The following is a 22,314-nucleotide window of genomic DNA, read 5'->3' as shown; positions in this document are numbered from 1 at the left end:
ACCGGAAGTTAAGTTAGGTCCGCAAAAGCGCGCATGCGCTGTAACGTTTGTTTATGTTGTTGCCGTTGAAACCGGCATATAGAGAAAATAATAACAGTGACACGATGACTCCCCCTCCCCCAACCTAGAACGTATCCCAATGTTACAGTTGTTGCAGTTTTAATGAACAGAAAAGCGTGTAGCCAGCGCAGCAGCAGAACTCGAGGTTTAAAAAAAAAAAAAAAGTGGTGGGTACAAAATGACTCATGACGAAATCTGGGGGGGACACGTCCCCCCCGTCCCCCCCGAAATCGACGCCTATGCCTCTGAAGACAACCTTCTGGGTTCTTAGAATGCGAGTCATATTTCAGATGTCTGTGTGAATCTAGGTGGCAATCAGTGCAGTGGCGAAAGGCTCAAATTTTCATATGCTAGTGAAAGCGAGCACCAATGAAAATTATTTGTCATCTAAATTGCATGGATGAAAATTAGCAGCCCATATAAATCTCACTGTCCTGTCATCGATAGATGTTTTACAACCTGGCCTGTGCTAATGTTTTCTTCCTGTCAATTCCAACCTTGTTACATGTTGTCCTAATCAGATGCAACATAAGAAATTCTATAGGACCCCTATAGGTTACTCCAAAAAATGTATGGCAGCATCTTATTAATCCAATTAGCCTTTCCAGTTATGCTTTTGTAGCAGAGGTAGCTACAAATAAGCAGTGATAGTGTGGTAAATTGCATACACCCTAAGCAAACGTATAATTAGAATGATAAAAGCTAACCCTTACTAAAATTAACCGTAGTTTTACTACAAAAAAACAAAACAAATGGTTAATATGGTTAAACAATGGTAACCACAAATTAAAAGTGGTTTTGCTACACTAACCATAAAATTTTATTTTAGAAGGAGAAGGAAGCAGGCTAATCAAACTGAATCCTAAGCTGAAAGACTAAAAGCAGTATGGTAATCTAATCATTTAGGATATAATTGCCCACATTATTCAAAGCTAGTAGGCTAACCGGGGAGAAGAAAAAAACCTGAAAAAAAAACCCCATTACAGATAAAAGTATATTTTGAGTTTTGATTATATGATACTTAAAATGAAACTCATAACCTTGTCACGTGTACTTTGTTTACCCTGAATGTTCCCAAGTACACATTTTGAAAGTACATAAAGCACATCTTTATTGTAAACGGACATGGATGCACACATTGAATCATTTTGCTGACATAATTGTGTGTGCATGAACAGTAAACTTTTACTGTAGTGCTTCTGTGATCGTGTGGTTGAGCCTGTAACATTAAATAAATATTAGGCTTGAGAACATCACTTATGTGAATATGAAGGACAGTCAGCTAGGAAGTAGCATCGTGAAGGTAGATGCAAAACCTGAATCGGACCTAGCAGCTTGATGGTCATGCCACTAACTGTTCTAAAATGGCAAATGTGACACTATGGTGTTAGAAAAATGATCACTAATATGTGCCTGTATCTGTCAAACAGTCAAAAGATTTTAAATGTCTTATTTACATTTACATGAAAAACTCAAAACCGCAATTCTGTGGGATTTCTGGGATTTTCTGGGTCCCCTGAATAGAGTACCAATTAAAAGTAATTTTTGGGTCCAAGGCGGATTCAGTAGGACGGGGACAGAATCTTGCATGACCCTGCAGCACTGGAAATCTAATAGACTACCTTTGTGTCAAAGCCAAAACTCTAAGTTCTCCTTCAAAAGAGGCCATGATTCAGGGCCTGGACACAAGCCTCTTATGGTAATTATAGCATCTAAGCATAAAAAGAGAGTGACCTGATTCACAGCGCGGGCAGACGGCCATCTGCATTAGCGTGACAGTGTGCTGATGGTGCTAACTGGCCCAACCTCAATCAATGGCTTTCTTATTAGAGTCTTTAAACTGCCATGGCTGAAGACAATGAAAGTAGACATTTTGTCACTGCTGCTGATTAGGACACAACTAATCCTATTAGGGTCCATTAGGAGGGATAATCTAACGCTACTTCCCCTGTGAAGGAATCTGAATAGGGATCCATCTCTCAAGGGTCATGGAACTTTTATTGAATCCAGGATTGTACCGTCTCATTTCCAAACTGAAGTATTTAATAACGGTCAAGAACAGAACAATATACTCCTTTGTTAATTCAAAATTGAACGCAGAGACCACAAACTTTGTAAATGTCAAAACTGTGATCAAAGCCAGGTGCTGCTCATACGAAACGCTCATAAGCCATCGCCACTCTTTCACAGGATTAGAGGAAGGGTGACTGACTAACCGTCGCCACCAGAGATGGGTGTAGCGTCACACTTGCTTTCACACTGCTGCATGATGTTGGGCCGTAGTGACTCTGGACATTCGGTGGAGGGCTGTCCTGTATACGACAGACACTGAACCGTCCGCATCTGCTGTCCTAGTCCACACTGAGCAGAGCACTGTAAAAACACACAGAGAGCCTTTAGTACAGTCTCTAATACCTACGTCAGAACTAGGGATGCAGAGATATTATGACTGAAAAGCTGTTAATAAATCAGTTTTATATAAAGCATATTAAAGTAAAAAGCACATATTAATGCCTGTCAGTTGGTTTGTTTGCCATGTGCTCTATTGTCTATTGTTACCCCGCCCCTCTGGTTACCTTATTATCTCATTAGGGTTACACCCGTTTTAGATCTCTTGTTTTCGGTCCTGTGCCAGATTGAATCTCTGCTCTACTGAGTTAACCTGGCTCTTGACTCTGTTGTTTGAGCTTGTTCCTACTACTGTCTAGCCTAGCCTAGTCTTGTTTGGTTTCCTTTTGCATTTATTCGATACCTTTTTGATATTAGGGGTTTTCTTTTGATTTAGTTCAGTTCTATCTAGTTCCTTGTTTTTGAGCTCTTGCCTTTTAGTTTAGTAGTTTTTCCCCTACCCCTTTTGCTCCCCAGCTACCCCTTCGGGTCAGGCTGTTGGACTCTCTACTTCCTGCTCCCTCCCATCCCTTGCTGTTCTCGGTCCCCTGGTGTTCATTGGAGAGCTGGACTGTCTTGTTGCTCTTGGACTGTTACTCTCTGCTATTTGCTCAGGAACCCCTCCCCTAGACACCTCCTGCTGAGCTGACATTCAACTTCTTGGACTCGCCTGGAATCTCTTCTGGTTATCCTCTCGGCCTGTGACTTAGTTCCTGTTTTGTGTTTGAAACCCAAATCTTTGTTATCCCTGCAACGGATTAATCTTCCATTACTACCCTGACAATTTAATCCCAGTTTTTTAACCAATGTCTTTGCTGCTAACCTTTTGAGCTCATCCAACCATACTAAAGAAAAATGACTTTAGATAATTTTTGTTTCACTTTTGTTTTTTTTGTTTTTTTGTTGAAGCATGTTGAACTTTCTACTGTGTCCTATTCTTCATGCATGGCAGCACAGCTGCAAGGTTTGTTTGAACTGTGCCCTCTACAGTACAGATGTGAATCTACATTTTCTTCAGCCTGTGGATTATTCATTATCCATGATTTGCCAAAAATAGATTTTTTTTTAATATAACAAAAGCAAACAAGCAAGTCAAGGACAGATGAGGAAAAAGTAATGTAACATAACGGTTTCCATAAGTTACTAAGTAACATAATTAGTTACTTTTTTTCCGTGAGTAACGCAATATTGTAATGCACTACTTTAAAAGTAACTTTCCCCAACACTGGCCAAGAACCATTGTCTTAACAGGAAGAGGTTCATCTGAACCATATGTAATATGACCAACAATGGTTGGTTTGTTTTTAATTTTTACAAAGTATTTAGGGGCAAGCAAATCTGAAATCAAATGCAATTCTGAAACAAAGTGTAATATTAACTTGTGCTCACGGATATCTCTTTTACTTTCTACCAAGTATTGGCGAAAAAAACTCTCATTCTCCTGAATGCCAGAACCACAGGGAAATTTAGCAACTGCTTATTTTTTTATAATCATAAAAACATGTTAATTTCTATAAATGCATTCTATACATAATTGCTTCTGTATTTAGTGGCATTCACTAGTCACCGCAACTTGCAGTGAAGTATGTAGTAAAAAAAATTATATCTTGAGGATGTTACATGACAAGACAAAGCAATACTGATATGATACACCTTCAAACTAAAGGTACTGAGAGCTTTTAGAAAACTTCACTAACATGTTATGTTTTAATATAATGTACTAAAATGTTACATTTACTATAGTTGCTTTTATTATAATTAGTTGTGATTGACAGTTATTAGAAATATGACTGAAGGTGATTGATTTGAGGCACGCTTGTGAATTCTCGGCCAAACTCAATGCTTCAAAACTAAGGAGTGAGAGCTACTTGTGGAATGTCATTGTAATAGTTTAATTGAATCTCTGACTACTGTCAGCTGTTCTACATTAGAGGTCTCGACGTTGCTGGAGGGAGTAAATTGTTACTGTCTGAAATGAAACTGAGATGTATTCCAGTAGTCTCCTTCCATGATGTAGCTCAGTGATTCATTGGAAAAATGAGTTGCCTAGCAACCCAATACAATACACAAATTTCGCTCATTAGGCACTCTGGTCATATAATTAGAATATAATCAAAAAGTTGATTTATTTCACTAATACCATTCAAAAAGTGAAACTTGTACATCATATTCATTCATTACACACAGACTGATATATTTCGAATGTTTATTTCTTTTAATTTTGATGTTTATAACTGACAACTAAGGAAAATCCCAAATTCAGTATCTCAGAAAATGTGAATATTGTGAAAATGTTCAATGTTGAAGACAACTGGTGCCACACTCTAATCAGCTAATTAACTCAAAACACCTGCAAAGGCCTTTAAATGATCTCTCAGTCTAGAACTATAGGCTACATAATCATGGGGAAGACTGCTGACTTTACAGTTGTCTAAAAGACGACCATTGACAATTTGCACAAGGAGGGCAAGACACAAAAGGTCATTGCAAAAGAGGCTGGCTGTTCACAGAGCTTGTGGTCCAAGCACATTAATAGAGAGGCGAAGGGAAGGAAAAAATGTGGTAGAAAAAAAGTGTACAAGCAATAGGGATAACTGCACCCTGGAGAGGATTGTGAAACAAAACCCATTCAAAAATGTGGGGGAGATTCACAAAGAGTGGACTGCTGCTGGAGTCAGTGCTTCAAGAATCACTACGCACAGACGTATGCAAGACATGGGTTTCAGCGGTCGCATTCCTTGTGTCAAGCCACTCTTGAACAACAGACAGCATCAGAAGTGTCTCGCTCCAAAAAGGACTGGACTGCTGCTGAGTGGTTCAAAGTTATGTTCTCTGATGAAAGTAAATTTTGCATTTCCTTTGGATATCAGGGTACCAGAGTCTGGAGGAAGAGAGGAGAGGCACACAATCCACGTTGCTTGAGGTCCAGTGTAAAGTTTCCACAGTCAGTGATGGTTTGGGGTGCCATGTCATCTGCTGGTGTTGGTCCACTGTGTTTTCTGACGTCCAAGGTCAACACAGCCGTATACCAGGAAGTTTTAGAGCACTTCATGCTTCCTGCTGCTGACCAACTTTATGGAGATGCAGATTTCTTTTTCCAACAGGACTTGGCACCTGCACACAGTGCCAAAGCTTCCAGTACCTGGTTTAAGGACCATGGTATCCCTGTTCTTAATTGGCCAGCAAACTCGCCTGACCTTAACCCCATAGAAAATCTGTTGGGTATTGTGAAGAGGAAGATGTGATATGTCAGACCCAACAATGCAGAAGAGCTGAAGGACACTATCAGAGCAGCCTGGGCTCTCATAACACCTGAGCAGTGCCACAGACTGATCGACTCGCCGCATTGCTGCAGTAATTCAGGCAAAAGGAGCCCCAACTAAGTAATGAGTGCTGTATATGCTCATACTTTTCATTTTCATACTTTTAAGTTGGCCAAGATTGTATTGGTCTTAAGTTATATTCTAATTTTCTGAGATACTGAATTTGGGATTTTCCTTAGTTGTCAGTTATAATCATCAAAATTAAAAGAAATAAACATTTGAAATATATCAGTCAGTATGTAATGAATGAATATAAAATACAAGTGTTACTTTGTGAATGGAATTAGTAAAAAAAAAACTTTTTGATGATATTGCATACCAAGACAAGGATCTGATGTGGATTTAGTCATAAACACGTGTAAGACCCACAGTGAAGCACCCCTCATGGGACTTGGAGTGTGGACATCTCAGATGAGTTTCCAGCAGCCTTCCCATTTCATCCCCTTCAAATTAAACAGACTTTATTAGAGTGCGAGCCCCTGACAGATGGGATATGTCACTGAAGGCCTTAAGTGAGATTTGAACCAGCGACCTTTTGGCCCATGGCTTTCTTCAACAGCCACTCCATTATGAGAGTCCCAGATCAATGCAGGAATCACGGGATAGTGAAACTACTACAGTAGTTATAGCTTCATTCAGGTAGATGGATAAATCTGGACTTTTGTTAGTTTTATATATTTTTCATATCAAAACATTGTTGATTTTGTAACCTTAATCGTTGCTTATAAGTGGTGTATAATTTTATTTATACAATTTTTTTTTTTTTCCTTGTCTTACTGGCGAAAACCGTGAAAAGTGTTTCATTTCAATGGTTTTTATTTAATGCATTTTGGGTTAAATGCCTAAATTAAGGTCTGTGATAAACACAAGAATCATAAACTTTTGTTGGTCATAGATTTTATTTTCTCTAGTAAATCCAAAAGCCAATGGAAAAATCCTATTGGGTTTTTGTCGAGGGAGCCAAACAGAAAGGCAAACATCTGGGTTGGTCTACTAAAATACACTGCAGAACTCTATTTTTCAACTTTCCATTTAAAGAAATAAATTCCTGATGGATAAGATCATAGTCTGCCCTTAATTTTTTTCCTTATCGAATATTACCTGTCCATATTTTTGTGTTATTTAAATTTTTTTTTTACTATAAGCCACCGCAGTTATTCTGATTGTATCAAATTTTTTAAAACATGCAACTGCTGGATTGTTCTGAGAGTGATATGTTTTTTCTTTTTTAAAACATATTCTTGGCATTGTCAGTAAACCTCTACTGAAGAGATGAACCTCAAACAATCTGGATGATATTAGCATCACTTACACACTCTTGGGCTGTTATATTTACTGTCACTCATGTAAACACGTCACTGGCTTTCCAGAGACCCTAGTTTATCACGCGAGTGTAAATTCTATTGACGTCAACTAAACACATGGTCTTTTTCATGCTGTATTAAAATAGTCTTTACACAGCCTTTGCATTTTCGGACCAGGAATGCTGTGGAATACATTTGTAAAGACAAACAACTTTATTTGTTCTAAATCATAACAACACCTGAAATATTCAAGGCTGAATTTGCTTGAAGTTTATAGTCAGCTTGAACTGTTTTCACAACCAATTTTAAATGAAGCAGTATTCAATGAGAGAAAAAAGTAGGATGTTACTTGAGTCTACAGAGTGCAACAGTCGAGTTCTGCAAGTAAAAATGCCATTCATTTTCTCCATAGGGAAACAGACTTTTTTTCAGTAATTTATAAACCTTTAAGGACAAACCTACTGTGATCTTAATTGATTGTACATGTTTTTGGTGGTATATACTTTTGTTGAAGCCAGTAGTTTTGTACAGAGTTTGTACAGAAAATACCGCCAATCAGAGAGTAGCAGAAAGCAAATCGTGGTTCTGGTTCAGTTAAACTTTCCTCCTTCAAATGAATAACTGTGGAATGAGATGTGAACTTGTATTACCTGCTCCCATTCTCCAGGGATCCAGCGTGGCGGCGGACACCGTCCTAGGCTGCAGCGAATACGGACTGGAGGTTTGTTTTGGTCAGAACAGAGGGCTGGTAGGAAGGTTTTGGTCAGGTCACTACTTTTACACAGAACAATGCGGTGCTTGAAGCCAGGGCCACACTTTGGGGTGCACTATAAACAAAAACACAATATTAATAAAACTAAAAGTCTGGCAGGCATTCTAGAGGATAGAGATACATGAAGAACACATCAAGTCACCTCAGACCAGTCCAGTGTCACCCACTGGGCTGGACAGGACTGATTGTTGCAGGACTCTTGTTCTATTGGCCGATGGGTCAGACAGTGGCTGTCCTCCAGAGACTCCTCCTCAGCAGGTCCGATTTTACGGATACATAAAACAGTGCGTGTTCGGATGCCTCCATCACAGGTTTTCCCACATTCTGACCAGTCACCGATTAACCACCTGAAACACAAGTAAACGGAAAATGGAAATTGTCTGTCCCTAAATATTCCAACAACAACCATAAGTTCTATGTTCTATGTATATTTCATCAAAATATATTTTAACATGTATAGCATATAAAAAGTTTAGGGTAAGTGAGGTTTTAGGCTTTTTTTTAAGAAATGTCAAATAAATGTTGTTCTTTTGATCTTTCTTTTCATCAAATCTTGAAAAAATTATCATGGTTTCCACAAAAAATATGAAGCAGCACAATGGTTTTCAAGTGATTATAAAAAAAATTTCTTGAGCAGCAAATCGGCATATTAGAATAATTTCAAAAGGATTGTGTGATTCAGATTTGCTTTACAGGAATAAAATTACATTTTAAAATATATTTAAATAGAAACCAGTTATTTTAAATTGTAATTAGATTTCACAATATTACAGTACATATTTACTGTTTTTTTTTTAAATCAAATAAATGAATCCAAGAGGATCTTTCTGACCCAAAAATGTTTTCACAAAAAAGGAAATTCTCCATCCATAAATATTTATTAACAACCACAGAACTGTATTTGCTTTATTTAATCAAAATATATTTTCAGGACCTACCACATTTGAGGGTTGACCCTCCTAAAAATACCATTAAAAACCATGCTGTGTTTTTATCAAAATTGTAGCAGTGCGATATGACTGCATATCAGAACGGCTGTGAAATGGCAGTAGGTAATCACAGCATGCTGATATGCAGGTGCTGGTCATATTATTAGAATATCATCAAAAAGTTGATTTATTTCGCTAATTCCATTCAAAAAGTGAAACTTGTTTATTATATTAATTGATTACACACAGACTGATATATTTCAAATGTTTATTTCTTTTCATTTTGATGATTATAACTGACAACGAAGGAAAATCAGATACCAATTCAGGATCTGAATATTTGAACTACTTAAGACCTATACAAAGAAAGGATTTTTGGCCAACTGAAAAGTTTGAACATGAAAAGTATGAGCATGTACAGTACAATACTTAGTTGGGGCTCCTTTTGCCTGAATTACTGCAGCAATGTGGCGTGGCATGGAGTCGATCAGTCTGTGGCACTGCTCAGGTGTTATGAGAGCCCAGGTTGCTCTGATAGTGGCCTTTAGCTCTTCTGCATTGTTGGGTCTGACATATCACATCTTCCTCTTCACAGTACCCCACAGATTTTCTATGGGGTTAAGGTCAGGCGAGTTTGCTGGCCAATTAAGAACAGGGATACCATGGTCCTTAAACCAGGTACTGGTAGCTTTGGCACTGTGTGCAGGTGCCAAGTCCTGTTGGAAAATGAAATCTGCATCTCCACGAAGTTGGTCAGCACAGCAGCAGGAAGCATGAAGTGCTCTAAAACTTCCTGGTATACGGCTGTGTTGACCTTGGACGTCAGAAAACACAGTGGACAAACACCAGCAGATGACATGGCACCGCAAACCATCATTGATTGTAGAAACTTTATACTGGACCTTAATCAATGTGGATTGTGTGCCTCTCCTCTCTTCTTCCAGACTCTGGGACCCTGTTTTCCAAAGGAAATGCAAATTTTACATCTGTGCGTAGTGATTCTTGAAGCACTGACTCCAGCAGCAGTCCACTCTTTGTAAATCTCCCCCACATTTTTTAATGGGTTTTGTTTCACAATCCTCTCCAGGGTGCAGTTATCCCTATTGCTTGTACACTTTTTTTCTACCACATCTTTTCCTTCCCTTTGCCTCTCTATTAATGTGCTTGGACACAGAGCTCTGTAAACAGCCAGCCACTTTTGCAATGACCTTTGTGTCTTGCCCTCCTTGCGCAAGGTGTCAATGGTCGTCTTTTGGACAACTGTCAAGTCAGCAGTCTTCCCCATGATTGTGTAGCCTACAGAACTAGACTGAGAGACCATTTAAAGGCCTTTGCAGGTGTTTTGAGTTAATTAGCTGATTAAAAATAGTGTGGCACCAGGTGTCTTCAACATTGAACATTTTCACAATATTCTAATTTTCTGAGATACTGAATTTGGGATTTTCCTTAGTTGTCAGTTATAATGATCAAAATTAAAAGAAATAAACATTTAAAATATATCAGTCTGTGTGTAATGAATGAATATAATATACAAGTTTCACTTTTGATGATATTCTAATTATATGACCAGCACCTGTATAGCCATATCGCACTGCTACAAGTGTGGTGTAGCTTTTTCGACAGCACAAGAGTGTATAGAAAAAAGAGACAACAACAGTGCCTTTAAAAACCCTCTTTTGTGTGGAACTACTTCCTTCCACCATGGATTCAAATATCAGTTTGACAGTTTAACAGCTCAGCTCAAACCTCCATTACTAGTTTGAAAACATCACTTTAGAACTTTAATAATGAAGGAACGTGGAGCTGCTTTATTGAAAGCTTTGTATCACCGTATTAAAAGTTCACTGTACTGTATTATGTAGAATCGAGTATTATATGTGAGAATTGGACTGAGTGAGTGTGATAACCTGCATCTGACACAGCATTCATTCCTCAGCTCGATTACATATTTACAATAAAACATTAGTTTGAATGTCCACTGAGGAAAGTTATATTTTTCTCATACTATCCTTTCATCTGTTAAGGGTGATTTCCGATGACGGCGCTACTCACTGCATTTGTTGACTGCATCTTACAAGGTGTTGTTGAAAGTAAAAATAACTTCCTTTTTTACAACCCTGTTTCAGACTCTTTCAATATAAAAGTCTTTACTGCTGACTCATCTAATGGAGGAATAATATAACTAAAATCACCTTCACGAACACACACACACCATTTCTCAGTACTAAATACTATTATTAAATACTACTATTATTTATATAAATAATCATTTATTGAATAATATTTAATAAACAACAGCTGGCATCAGAGAAGCTACTAGGCAATTCATGAAAAAGTACAAAGGCAGCACTCAGCACTGAAGTTACATAAAATATAACGTGATGAGATTTTGCCCTCAGCCAAAACTATTTGCTCCAGAACAAATAATAGATTAAACTGAAGAGGCTAAAGATTGCCTGTTAGAATTACCCTAAACAAATTTTATCTCACGTTTAACCACTATAGAGACATCAGAGCCACCAGCAAGAATATCCTGCCGAGGTGAAGCTGCTCTCGGCCAGTTCATGAGCGCTGAACGGCCGCTGACACCCTGCAGCTCACATTTCTGAAAAAGTTGAAGCAAATTTTCAAGTAGACGTTATCTTTATTAAACCGCATATCTGAAGTTTAAACAACTACATTCTCACCTAAAACACTACATTGCATGACACAAAAACTGTATTATTTATAAAATAATAGTGGATTTGGGCATCCAAAATGACACTTGCTGTGAGAAATACTGAAAGCGGAGTGATACGAACAGTGAAATGGTTGGAATGCTGTTATCACTAGAATATCATGGCGCTGGAAAAGGCTCTCATCCAATCATATTCAAGAGCCAGTAAGAACTGTAGTATAAAATGATATATACTTAAAATAATTGTGTTGAGTAGTAAAACAATACAAAAACAATAGTATATGGAGGACGCAAGATAATTTAATAATTAAAATATGACCGTGTGGTGAACCTATGAACCTAACTCATATTTAAACAACTATCACTTTGTGTTGTTGGACAAATAAAATGACAGAGAAAATAAAAACTGACATAAGATAATTTTTAAGTGCACCAACATTCCAAGTTAATATAAAAAGTCCCCATTTTAAGACTTTAAAGCAAAACATCTTTGTGTCCCTTTAAAAAATTGCTCTTGATTTTGTTTATTATTTATTGAAATGTACACCCTTTTTTTTTTTTTTTTTTTACAAATAATTAATAAATAAACAGATATTCCTTTGCAGTAACTATTGTGTTACTCACAGCATAATAAATCTCAGTGAAATGCAACCTGGAATAAAACCATCAAGATTTTTATATATTATTTTGAGGGGCTTAACACAAAGAATGTCTTTCCACATGGGGGTCTGGAATCACAGAGAAAAGAAACTTCTGGTATAAATGGTCTGAACGCCATTTCATTTACTTGCCAAAATCATATTTGTACTCTCGTTTAGATTTCAAACCCTGTAAATACACATGGTTAATGTTCAACGGGTTGTGAACTCCACACAATGGCAACAATTCCAAATTTGCATTAAATTTGTCTTCATTTTTGGCAAAATTAGTTCTACGCTTTCTACGCTGACTTTTTATCATTTGTTGCGGCTGAATTAAGTTTTGTGCAGTTTGTTTGCATTCCCTAGGCGATGCTCTGATAAAGGAATGGACGATGGTTCTTATGAAGCACTACAAGTAAAATAAAATTTAAATCGGGCATAAATTATGAACGTAATAAAATCTGTCATTATCTTCAAGATCATTAGATAGAAATTACCCCAAAATAGTCCCCCAAAACAACAGGGTGTTCTCGAGTGACCATTATGATCCTTTCTGGGCCAGAGACTGCATTCCTCTGACATCAGTTGGAGATGGAAATAGATTTTACATGAAGTTATTAGCGATGCCCATCTTGGGGTTCAGGTTAACTAAACCCTCCACTGGCAAGATGCAGAAGTGCAGAGGCCAAAACTATTTAATTCCTCCTTCCAATTTAAGACTTGCAGACACAAGTTAACTTTGCTCAGCTGCTCGCCCCATTGAAAATGAGTGCTAAGTGCATCTGGCCGCCGCACACACGCATACTCCACACGTTTATGGATATTGTCCCTTGAGGGTTCATAAAATCTGCAAGCCAATACAATTAAACGCAGGTGATCACTCATACGTTTTTTGGATGCCTTTAGGATTTTGGCACCAAAATCCAAATGAAAATAGGCAACATACTGTATGAAGAAATAAATCATGTTGCTTAGTTTTTAAGTTGTCTTCAAAGAGGCTCTTTACGGCTGGGGTGCTATGAAAACAAATTAAACATTAGGGGTTGTGGCCCTTTGTGCTTTTTATTGCCGGGCAGCCATGTACTATTTTGATAAGGCTCATCAAAACAGAATAAAATGTCTATTTTTTCACCTTAGCCTGGCAAAGACAGCAAAACCTTGAGTATAAGCCACATGTTTAGGAAATTAGACATATTTTACTTCAGAATTCAAGGAAAATTATGTCTACAAAAAAATTATTTTGTATGAAATAAATAAATAAAGCCTGTTCACTTTCAATACTTTACTCATACTGCGTCGAAGACGCTATGGGGAAAAACTAATTTTTTCTCCTGAACTGAAGCCTTATTCAATCACGCAGTGAAACTACACGTCCATCGGTTCGTGGAGTGTAAAGAAACGAACCAATGGCTCGGCAGCAGTGCTGCATGAACCTTTGGCAGCGAAGCCTGCTAAAGCCCGCCAGAATGGGCGGGGCCTCTGGCTATATATTGGCCACTTCACAACAGGCATTCAGATTTCTTCTCCTTTAGCGACGACGATTCTTTGCTGATCTCGGCTGAACTGCTTGCCATTGATTCACCTCGCACTGGAACGCATCTGCCAGTCCTGCTGCAGAACATTCGCTTCCCTGTGGCCATCCGAAAAAGAAAAAAAAGAGCAAGTTTCTCAAAAAGAGCCTTTTTCTACGGCGTTGTTGCAAATGCTGGCTCGTCATTGCAGCTCGTGCAGAGCCCCTCAGCACGCTGATGACGGGCACAGCGAGTGTGTCACGTGCTTGGGGAAACCCCACGCTGACGAGGGAGCACTCATTGCGAGAATATGATTCTCGCCTCTCTGCGCTCGTGGATTGCTTTCTTTTCAGAGAATGATCTCGCTCCTTGCACCCTTCCGTTTACTTCCTTTCGCGAGCCAGCAAGGAAAATGCGGCGGGGCAGAGGATTAAAGCGACAGGATGAGAGTGAGCTCATGTCGGCTCAGCCCCCACGTTCCTCACTTTCTCCGCCCAAAGGGGATTCCCCCATCCTTCATTCGTCATGACCAATATCCCTCTGCTGCCACAAGTGATTTGGTCTCGTTCGGAGGGACTGAAGAGGAACTGCTAGATGACAGCATGTCTGTAGCAATTCGGATGCTGAGGAGCTGTCGGGCTCGCCAGATCCCACTCCCCTTGACACCATCAGAGCCCAGCTGCACGAAACTCGGGATGGACGCCAAACTCATCTGCATTCTCCACAGGGCAGTGGATGAGCTGGGTCTAGAATGGTCTCCTCCGGAGGAGCCATCCCATCCCATAAATCACGACTGCTCCCTACAGTTCGCACAACTACCCATGCACGTTCTGCGTGCCGAAGTGAAAAATCTGCTGGTGAAAGGAGCTATAGAAGTCATTCCCCCAGCTTGTCGCAACTCAGGGTTTTACAGCCAGTACTTCCTAGTTCCCAAGAAGGGTTGTTGGCTGTGCCCAATCCTCGATCTAAGACGTCTGAACTGCGTCCTCATGAGACGGCACTTCAGAATGATCACACTGAAACAAATCCTCTCACAAATATGCTCAGGGGATTGGTTCTTTTCACTGGATCTGAAAGACGCTATCACATCACAGGCCGTTCTTGAAATTTGCCTTTGAGGGTGTGGCTTACCAGTACAGGGTTCTCCCCTTGAGGCTGTCTTTGGCTCCTCGCACGTTTACAAAGTGCATGGATGTGGATCTCTCCCCTCTCAAGCCGAATGGACTCTCAATTCTCAATTACCTCGATGACTGGGTGGTTCTAGTTCAGTCAGAAAGGGAGGGATTGAGTTACAGAACCCTGCTCCTCAGCCACCTGGAATGCCTGGGGCTCAGGGTGAATTTTGCCAAGAGTTCGCTGTCTCCCAGCCAATGGATATTGTTTCTGGGAACAGTGCTCGACTCGTTGAGGGTAATGATAGTAAAGGACCGCACCGCGGCCCTACAGCGACTTGTGGCCTCTTTCAAAATAGGTGCTTCTCGCCCCCTAAAAATGTTCCAGAAGCTGCTGGGCCTTATGGCAGCAGCATCGCCGGTGCTGGAGCTCAGGCTGCTACACATGAGCCACCTCCAATATTGGCTGAAGCCGCGTTTTCTTCCTCATCACAGACGCTTGAATATCAAGGTGAGTCAGGACTGCATTTCAGTCCTGACCCCTTGGAGGAACATGCAATGGAAGGAACGGGGTGCCCTGCTTGGTATGGTTTGCAGAAGGAAAGTAATTTCTACAGACGCGTCCAACAGAGGTTGGGGCGCACTGTATGAAGGGAAACCCACTTTCAGCTGTTTTCCAGGACTGGCTCAACCGTCTTCTTTATGCTTTTCCTCAGATTCCTCTGATTCCCCAAGTAATCAGGTGGGTCAGAGATCAGAGACTCTTTTCCCACTCTGGGAAAATCAACATTGGATAGCTGACCTGTCACAGATGATGACTTCGGCCCCATGGCCCGTTCCTCTGAGAGGGGATCTCCTTTCTCAGGCGGGCAGGACGATTTGGCACCCACACTCAGAGCTGTGGGCTCTGCACCTTTGGTCGCGCAATGGGAACCCACGGGACTCCCGGAGTGCGTGCTAGACACTATTTCACAAGCTAGAGCTCCGTCTACAAGATGCCTCTACGCCTCCAAGTGGTCAGTGTTCTCCACATGGCGCTCAGACCATGGCGAAAACCCGGCCTCCTGTGATGTATAAGTGATACTGTCATTTTTACAAAAGCTCTTGGAGAAGGGGCGATCCCCCTCCACGCTCAAGGTCTACGTACCAACTATAGCGTTGTCACATGCCACTATAGCAGGCCAGTCGGTGGGCAAAAATTACCTTGTCCTCCGATTTATGAGAGGTGCCAAAAGGCTTAATTCACCTCACCCTCCCAATGTCTCTTCATGGGACCTGCCCACAGTGCTGAGAGCCTTAAAGGGGGCCCCCTTTAAACCACTACGATCCATCTGCTTGAAGGCCCTGTCGCTGAAGACCGCTCTGCTATTGGCACTAGCATCTGTTAAGCGCATGAGCGATTTACAAGCACTCTCGATAAGCCCTAATTGCCTAGAATTCGGGCCTAACGACTCGAAGGTCGTCCTGAAACCAAGGCATGGCTATATACCAAAGATGCTCTCCACACACTTCAGAGGACAAGTGGTTACTCTCTCTGCATTACAAAATACAGAGGAAGATTGAGTGCTGAATCTACTATGTCCTGTAAGGGCACTGAAAGTCTACATGGAGCGCTCTTCACCGATAAGGCGATCAGAACAGCTCTTTGTATGCTTTGGAAACTGCACCAAAGGGTTGCCGGTCTCAGAGCAAAGGCTTTCTAAGTGGATTGTGGATGCGATTCTGCAATGCCCAATATAAGGCAGAGCCCATTCTTCGAGAGCAGTCTCTTCGTCCTGGGCATGGTCTAGCGGTGTGACTATCACGGAAATTTGTGTCGCCGTCCACTTTTGCTAGATTTTATAATCTAGATGTCCTGGCACTTCATGCTAGGGAACTTTCTATGTAAGGTCAGTAACCTGAATGCCTGTGGCGAAGCGGCCAATATATAGCCAGAGGCCCCCGCCCATACTGGCGGGCTTTGGCAGGCTTTGCTGCCATAGGTTCGTGCAGCACTGCTGCCAAGCCATTGGTTCATTTTTATAACAATTAAGATTCTTTCTGCACTATGACATTAATTTCTTGACAGTTAAACCCTATTTCCCAGTAGAATACTGTAACATAGTCTCCTGTGATGTGATGCAATAAATCTTTTTCTTTAAAATCTAAGTCTCATAATCAGCCGTGACCGTGAGCATAAGTGACAAGACATTTTGATAATTATTTGGCTTCTTTTACTTTGGAAACACACTGGATAGACCTGCTTATTGTGAAATATCATTTGTTCAGAACTCTGCCACTCATAAGTGTATTTTTCTTTTTTAAGTTTAATTGATATAAGCATAATAATAATAAAAAAGATTATTCTTCATACTTCATTACAATGATTATTGTTTTTTTTTATTACAGTAATTTGGAAGGAGAACATTGCAAAAAAAATAAAAATAAATCAGTGTTTTCTAATTCTAATCAGTATTTTTGCCTTTTTGGTCAGTAGTGGCAATAATTATAAACAGGCTATACTGTAATTGTTGCCTTGTTCCTGATATGAATAACAAATTTCAGTTTGAGATTCATGAGTGTTTTTTTTCTAATACACTTTAAATTTGCTATACTCACTCCGGAGGACAAAGCTCTGTGTTGCAAGGTCGCTGGTTCCCTGGCGGTTTGCTGTCTGGGTCGCAGTAGCTGTTTTGGACCACCGAACCATCGTCCAGTCTTTTACAAACCACCTCCTGCTTCTGTGAGCCTGCAAAAAGACAATGAAACATTGCTTAATTCATCTGCCTCGTGCTTTCAGCTGGTTGATAGTTTTCGATACTTCAGCAGCTTGTGTGCAAAGCTCTGTGTGGTTGACGTCGATCCCTGAGGTAAAACTACTTCTTGGTACCTTCTCTAGGGGTCCACTTGCTGACAGAGCACTCTGTGTCAATAGAGAATATTATTTTCCCCTCAGTATTGTATCTAGTTGTGTAAATGCCTCGGTTGAAGTGAGTGTCTTAGTGAATGGCTTTTACAGAGAAGCCAATCTTTTCTTTGGCTTTTGGTTATGAAAAGTGAGCATTAACACAGTAATGGCAGAGTAGAGCACACGCTATGTACTCAGCGCTAGGAGCCACTGGTGCAGGTGCTCTTTGAGGCCCATAAGGAAAGACATTATCCTCCAGTTAAGCTGGTTTATGCCAAGCTTGTCTAATGCACAAGGCCACCTTGTGAGGTGGATCTAATAGCTGCCAATACGGCATTCTTGATTGGGTAACCTAAATAATGAAATACTCTGGTGGGAGCATGATGACCCCTTTCGAGAAAAGAGATTTGATTCAATGAAACCAAACTAGGGGGTAAATGTAATATCTCATGACATCAGTTCATGATGTAAGTCTGTTATCAGTGTTGTTGCACATAACGATCAAAATAAAAAGACAGCAACATTGAAATTTAATAGGAGTTTGCAGAAAAGCAAGAATCAAATCCAAGAATCTGTAGCGGTGTGAATCACGAATCTTTTTTATAGAATATTGCAGAATTTTTATGGCAGTTGAATTGAATTGATAACACAAAATTAAAAAATTACATAAGTGTTCCTCTGGGGTATTTTCATATAAACTAAAATGTGTTCAAATGAACTGAGCAGCAAATAAGGTTGAGTTCACTGAGCTCAGAGAAAATCCTCCATGGACTAGCCTGCGATGTTTGCATATTTTGGTGAAATATAACAAGTATTTTCAATGTTTTTAATGGCCATACTTTAAAAAAGCAGAGAGGAAAACTATTTATTGTTGTAAGAAAGCCATTTATTTTGGGGGCAGCCTGAAAAGTCTGGTCATATTTGAGGTGTCGGCTCACATTTACATGTGGTTACAACATTCAGATGTTGAAATAAGCCTTTCTGCTCACTGCATAACTTGTACATTAGTAGAACAAATTGATGGACCATATAGTCATATGTCAGATAAAATACACATTTTATCATTCTGTTGGATTTTATTACTAATAGAAAAAGATGACTCTGCTGAAAATACAAGCATGAATTTCCAGTCCAATACACTTCAAAAGACATAGCAAAGCAAAACAGCTTTTTTAAGATTAAAAAAGAACATAAAAAAGTACCATGAAAGTATCAAAATAGTCTAAACCAAAATTTTTGTTAGTGTTTGGTGATAATTAGTCATAATGAATCATTCAAACTGGTTTTGTGAAACACCAGGATGCGCATGAATTTTAAAAGTGTTAATAAAACACTTGCAGGCTCAATTTTTTAACAAGTCATCCACATAAACTACAATGGAAATATTTAACTTATAAAATCCTTAATGCACATCAAAAAAGTAATGTGATTGGATAACTGGATAAGTAATCAAATACCATATGAAATGTTAAATGCCTGAGCCAAAGTCTGTTAACAAAATTATTTGGTATTTTAATCACCTCCCATATCTGTCTCACACGATTGTTCTCCCAAGCATTAAACATCGTGATTTATTACGTAGTAATACAGAGCCACAAGTATTCCCAGATGCAGCAACTTTCATTTTTATTATTAATACTTTGCATCAGTTTCCCAGGAAGTGAAAATTTTGTTCACAAGAAACACACGGGATGGAAACAGTGCTTTATTTACAAATGTTTTGTGTGATATTTTACTTTTGAGTACAAGTAAAATTCGCAACTTAAGATGGAAACATAGCTAATGATTAGTAGGTACAACAAACTTTCTTGGTAAGGATGTGAATGATTGATTGGTTTACCTCCTGCACATGTTGCAGAGCACTCAGTCCAGAGCAGATGTTGCCAGGAAAAGCCCACTTCATTGTCCCCACTTCCTGTACGCTGGATCGGTACATTGAACTTGTAGTGGATGCCCAGGTTTTGTTCCTGTAGTAGCACCTGAAATGTAAAAATTGGATGGCAGGTTCCTTTTCTGTTACTAATATAATGGGTCTACAGAAGAGTTCAGTGTATACTTGGTAAGTTTTGTAATAATTTGATTGCTATATTGTTGAATATAGCAATCAAATTATTAAGAATAGGATGTTTTTTTGGATGGGCCCAACCTCAGTCAGCCTCAACAAACACATATTTAGCATATCACATCAGCTTTACTCCTGAATTACTTAGTCAGAGAGCTGTAATTGTGTGTGTGTTATAAATTGGAAAGCCATGTTAACCAGTGTGGGCCGCAATGGAATGGCCTGCGGTGCACTGGCCACTTGTATGTTTTCCAGCGGTGCTGCGACCAGGCCTGGTATTTCCAGCACTTTTGTCCAGGCAAAAGCCATTGTGGTTGTCGAGACGAGGCTTTTCAGAATGAACACACAAGCGTGCTAAAACATGTGCACATGAGCACTCTTATTTGGCCAGACAGAGGTTTTTAGTGCAAACATATATAACTGTTAACTCTGAAACCACTAGCCAGAGTTCATGTGAGGTTTGTACACAGATGTGGACTTTATTTAGAATGAGCCAAGCCATTTCAAACTGCTCTACAGTATCACTACTGTGACTTTACTATAAGACAACTTGATTATATGAGATTCTATAGTCTGAAAATAAGTCAAAGGAAAGACTTGAATTGTTGTGCAAAAGCTTATTCCACTTTGAAGTTCACTAATTATTTTTGTCACTTTTACTGAAAGGAAAGTGAAGCAGTGAGAGAAAAAAAACAGGTAGAAGATAGAGGAAGGGGAATATACACAAGTTAGATGCAAACATTGGTCTCCCACATCTGTGTGAGCATGTAAATGACCTACCAGGTTTCATATCCAACAGATACTTTTAAAATACTAGCACTACTAACACTACTGTATTCTTCATTGTAAATAAAGATTGACTCACCATAACCACCAACTTTTCAGTGGTGGCCCCTAGAGCTTCCATTGACTCAGGTTCATCAGTCGGCCTCTTGTAGTGAAAGACTGTTCCTCCAATGTCAAACTTGCGTGGCCAGTCAATGGTCCAGGCTCCGTTAATGTAATAGTCATCCCCCTCTGATTTCAAAGCTGTGACAAGTGAGAGCTCCAGTTAATAACCCGACACGAGCGAGCTGCTGCCAAGCAGAGAGTGATGTCATCGCTGTCATTCATCAACATGACGAGCATCATCTTACAGTGGAGCTCAGGCTTCCTGATGTCATGGGCAATTTTTACTCTCGCTTTCAGACGCTGTGCAGCTTGTAGATCTAACTTACCAATAGAAGGGAGTCACTTGCGCTTCAGCCTGGTTGGTGCTCACGGAACAGGACACAATGTTCAAGAGAGTAAACCCAAGGTCTAGCTAGGACCAAGGAAACCGAACCGGAGCACACAACGTTTTTAATAATTTATTAATAAAAAACGACTAACGTTTCGACGCTCAGGCGTCTTCTTCAGAGTCAAACAATGAATGGCAACATACAGATTTTATAGCATTGAAGTTCAAATCATTGGCCACAAGCCTAGATGGGTGTGGTACATCAATTAATTAATCATAATTAGGGCCTAATTCACCAATGTGAATTATAAAAAACATGAGAGGCCCAGTTCCTCATTCAGACCATTAGGTTCCACTGTGTTGAGAGTGAAAATCCAGAACGCCTCTCTTTGTAGTAGGGACTTGACTATATCGCCGCCTCGTTGGGAGGGTAGAATTCTTTCAATCCCCCAAAATTTTAAGGACGCATTAGAGCCGTGATTAGCTTGTACATAATGTCTCGCAATTGCATAGTCCATATTACGGTTCCGAATTGCTGCTTTATGTTCTGCAATGCGTAATTTCAGGGGCCGTTTAGTCTGACCTACATACACTAGACCACATGGACATTTCAACATATAAATCACGTGGGTGGTATTACAATTAATAAAAGAGTTAATCTTGTATTTTTTACTTGACTGAGGATGGAAAAATTGCTTAGTATCATTTGAGTTAGAGCAATGGGTACAATGTCCACATCTATAAAAACCCAAAGGAGGAGCCGGCAACCACGTAGATTTTAGTGAAGGGCTCATGGTCGTGTGACCATTAGACCATATGATTAATTAGTGTCTAAAATTTTCTTAAATATGTTGCTCACAAGCACTTTGGTGCAAACTCTGGCCACCGCTGTGCTAGAAGATCAACAACTTATCTTCCTTTCAAACGGCGAGAAAAACCTCTACATCAACATGATGATAAAACCCAACAAGCTGTCATTCACACTAGCTATATTTATGTTTGCACTCAAAACAACTTAATTAGACCCGCTTGTTTGATTGTTTTAATTAGTTACAGTACATGGCACAGAACCATGATGGTTTTACTCAGCTTGCGGTTGGGAAAAGACAACAGGCAAAATCAAGACAATGAACAAATATAAGACATGAGAGCAAGGAAGACTGTCAGACTCATCCAGATTAACACCAACAACAAAGCCTAAAACAAACCATTTCACTACTTTTGTACCCAATATGGCTTTATGAACGAAGCTTTAAGAAGATAAATAGAAACACTCACCGATGTAGTTCTTTGACACGGCCACTTCCCTGATTTCAATATGAACCGATCCTTTTGGGATCTGGACAACCTCCATATAACCTACGAAATGTAAAACTTGATTTAGAAAATGTACAAAATAAAGCAAAATCTGAATTTTACTCATAGAACA

The 22,314-nt window shown here is 39.7% G+C and overlaps 1 protein-coding gene across 1 annotated transcript in view; it reads right to left on the bottom strand.

Annotated features, from left to right (window-relative positions):
- The window catches only part of LOC132132514 (A disintegrin and metalloproteinase with thrombospondin motifs 6-like), a 166,123-nt gene that overhangs the window by 3,763 nt on the left and 140,046 nt on the right, over positions 1-22,314 (bottom strand). Inside the window, exons 19-25 of the mRNA XM_059544915.1 lie at positions 22,164-22,244; positions 20,532-20,695; positions 19,445-19,583; positions 17,316-17,445; positions 7,990-8,194; positions 7,726-7,902; positions 2,277-2,433 (exon numbers count right to left, since the gene is read on the bottom strand). Of these exons, the coding sequence (XP_059400898.1) occupies positions 2,277-2,433; positions 7,726-7,902; positions 7,990-8,194; positions 17,316-17,445; positions 19,445-19,583; positions 20,532-20,695; positions 22,164-22,244 (1,053 nt within the window). The remainder of the gene's footprint in view (positions 1-2,276; positions 2,434-7,725; positions 7,903-7,989; positions 8,195-17,315; positions 17,446-19,444; positions 19,584-20,531; positions 20,696-22,163; positions 22,245-22,314) is intronic.

Source organism: Carassius carassius, chromosome 49 (assembly GCF_963082965.1).
Source record: "Carassius carassius chromosome 49, fCarCar2.1, whole genome shotgun sequence".
NCBI classification, from domain to species: domain Eukaryota; kingdom Metazoa; phylum Chordata; class Actinopteri; order Cypriniformes; family Cyprinidae; genus Carassius; species Carassius carassius.
Note: the sequence above shows the minus strand (reverse complement) of the source record. Positions and strands in the feature narration are given on the sequence as shown.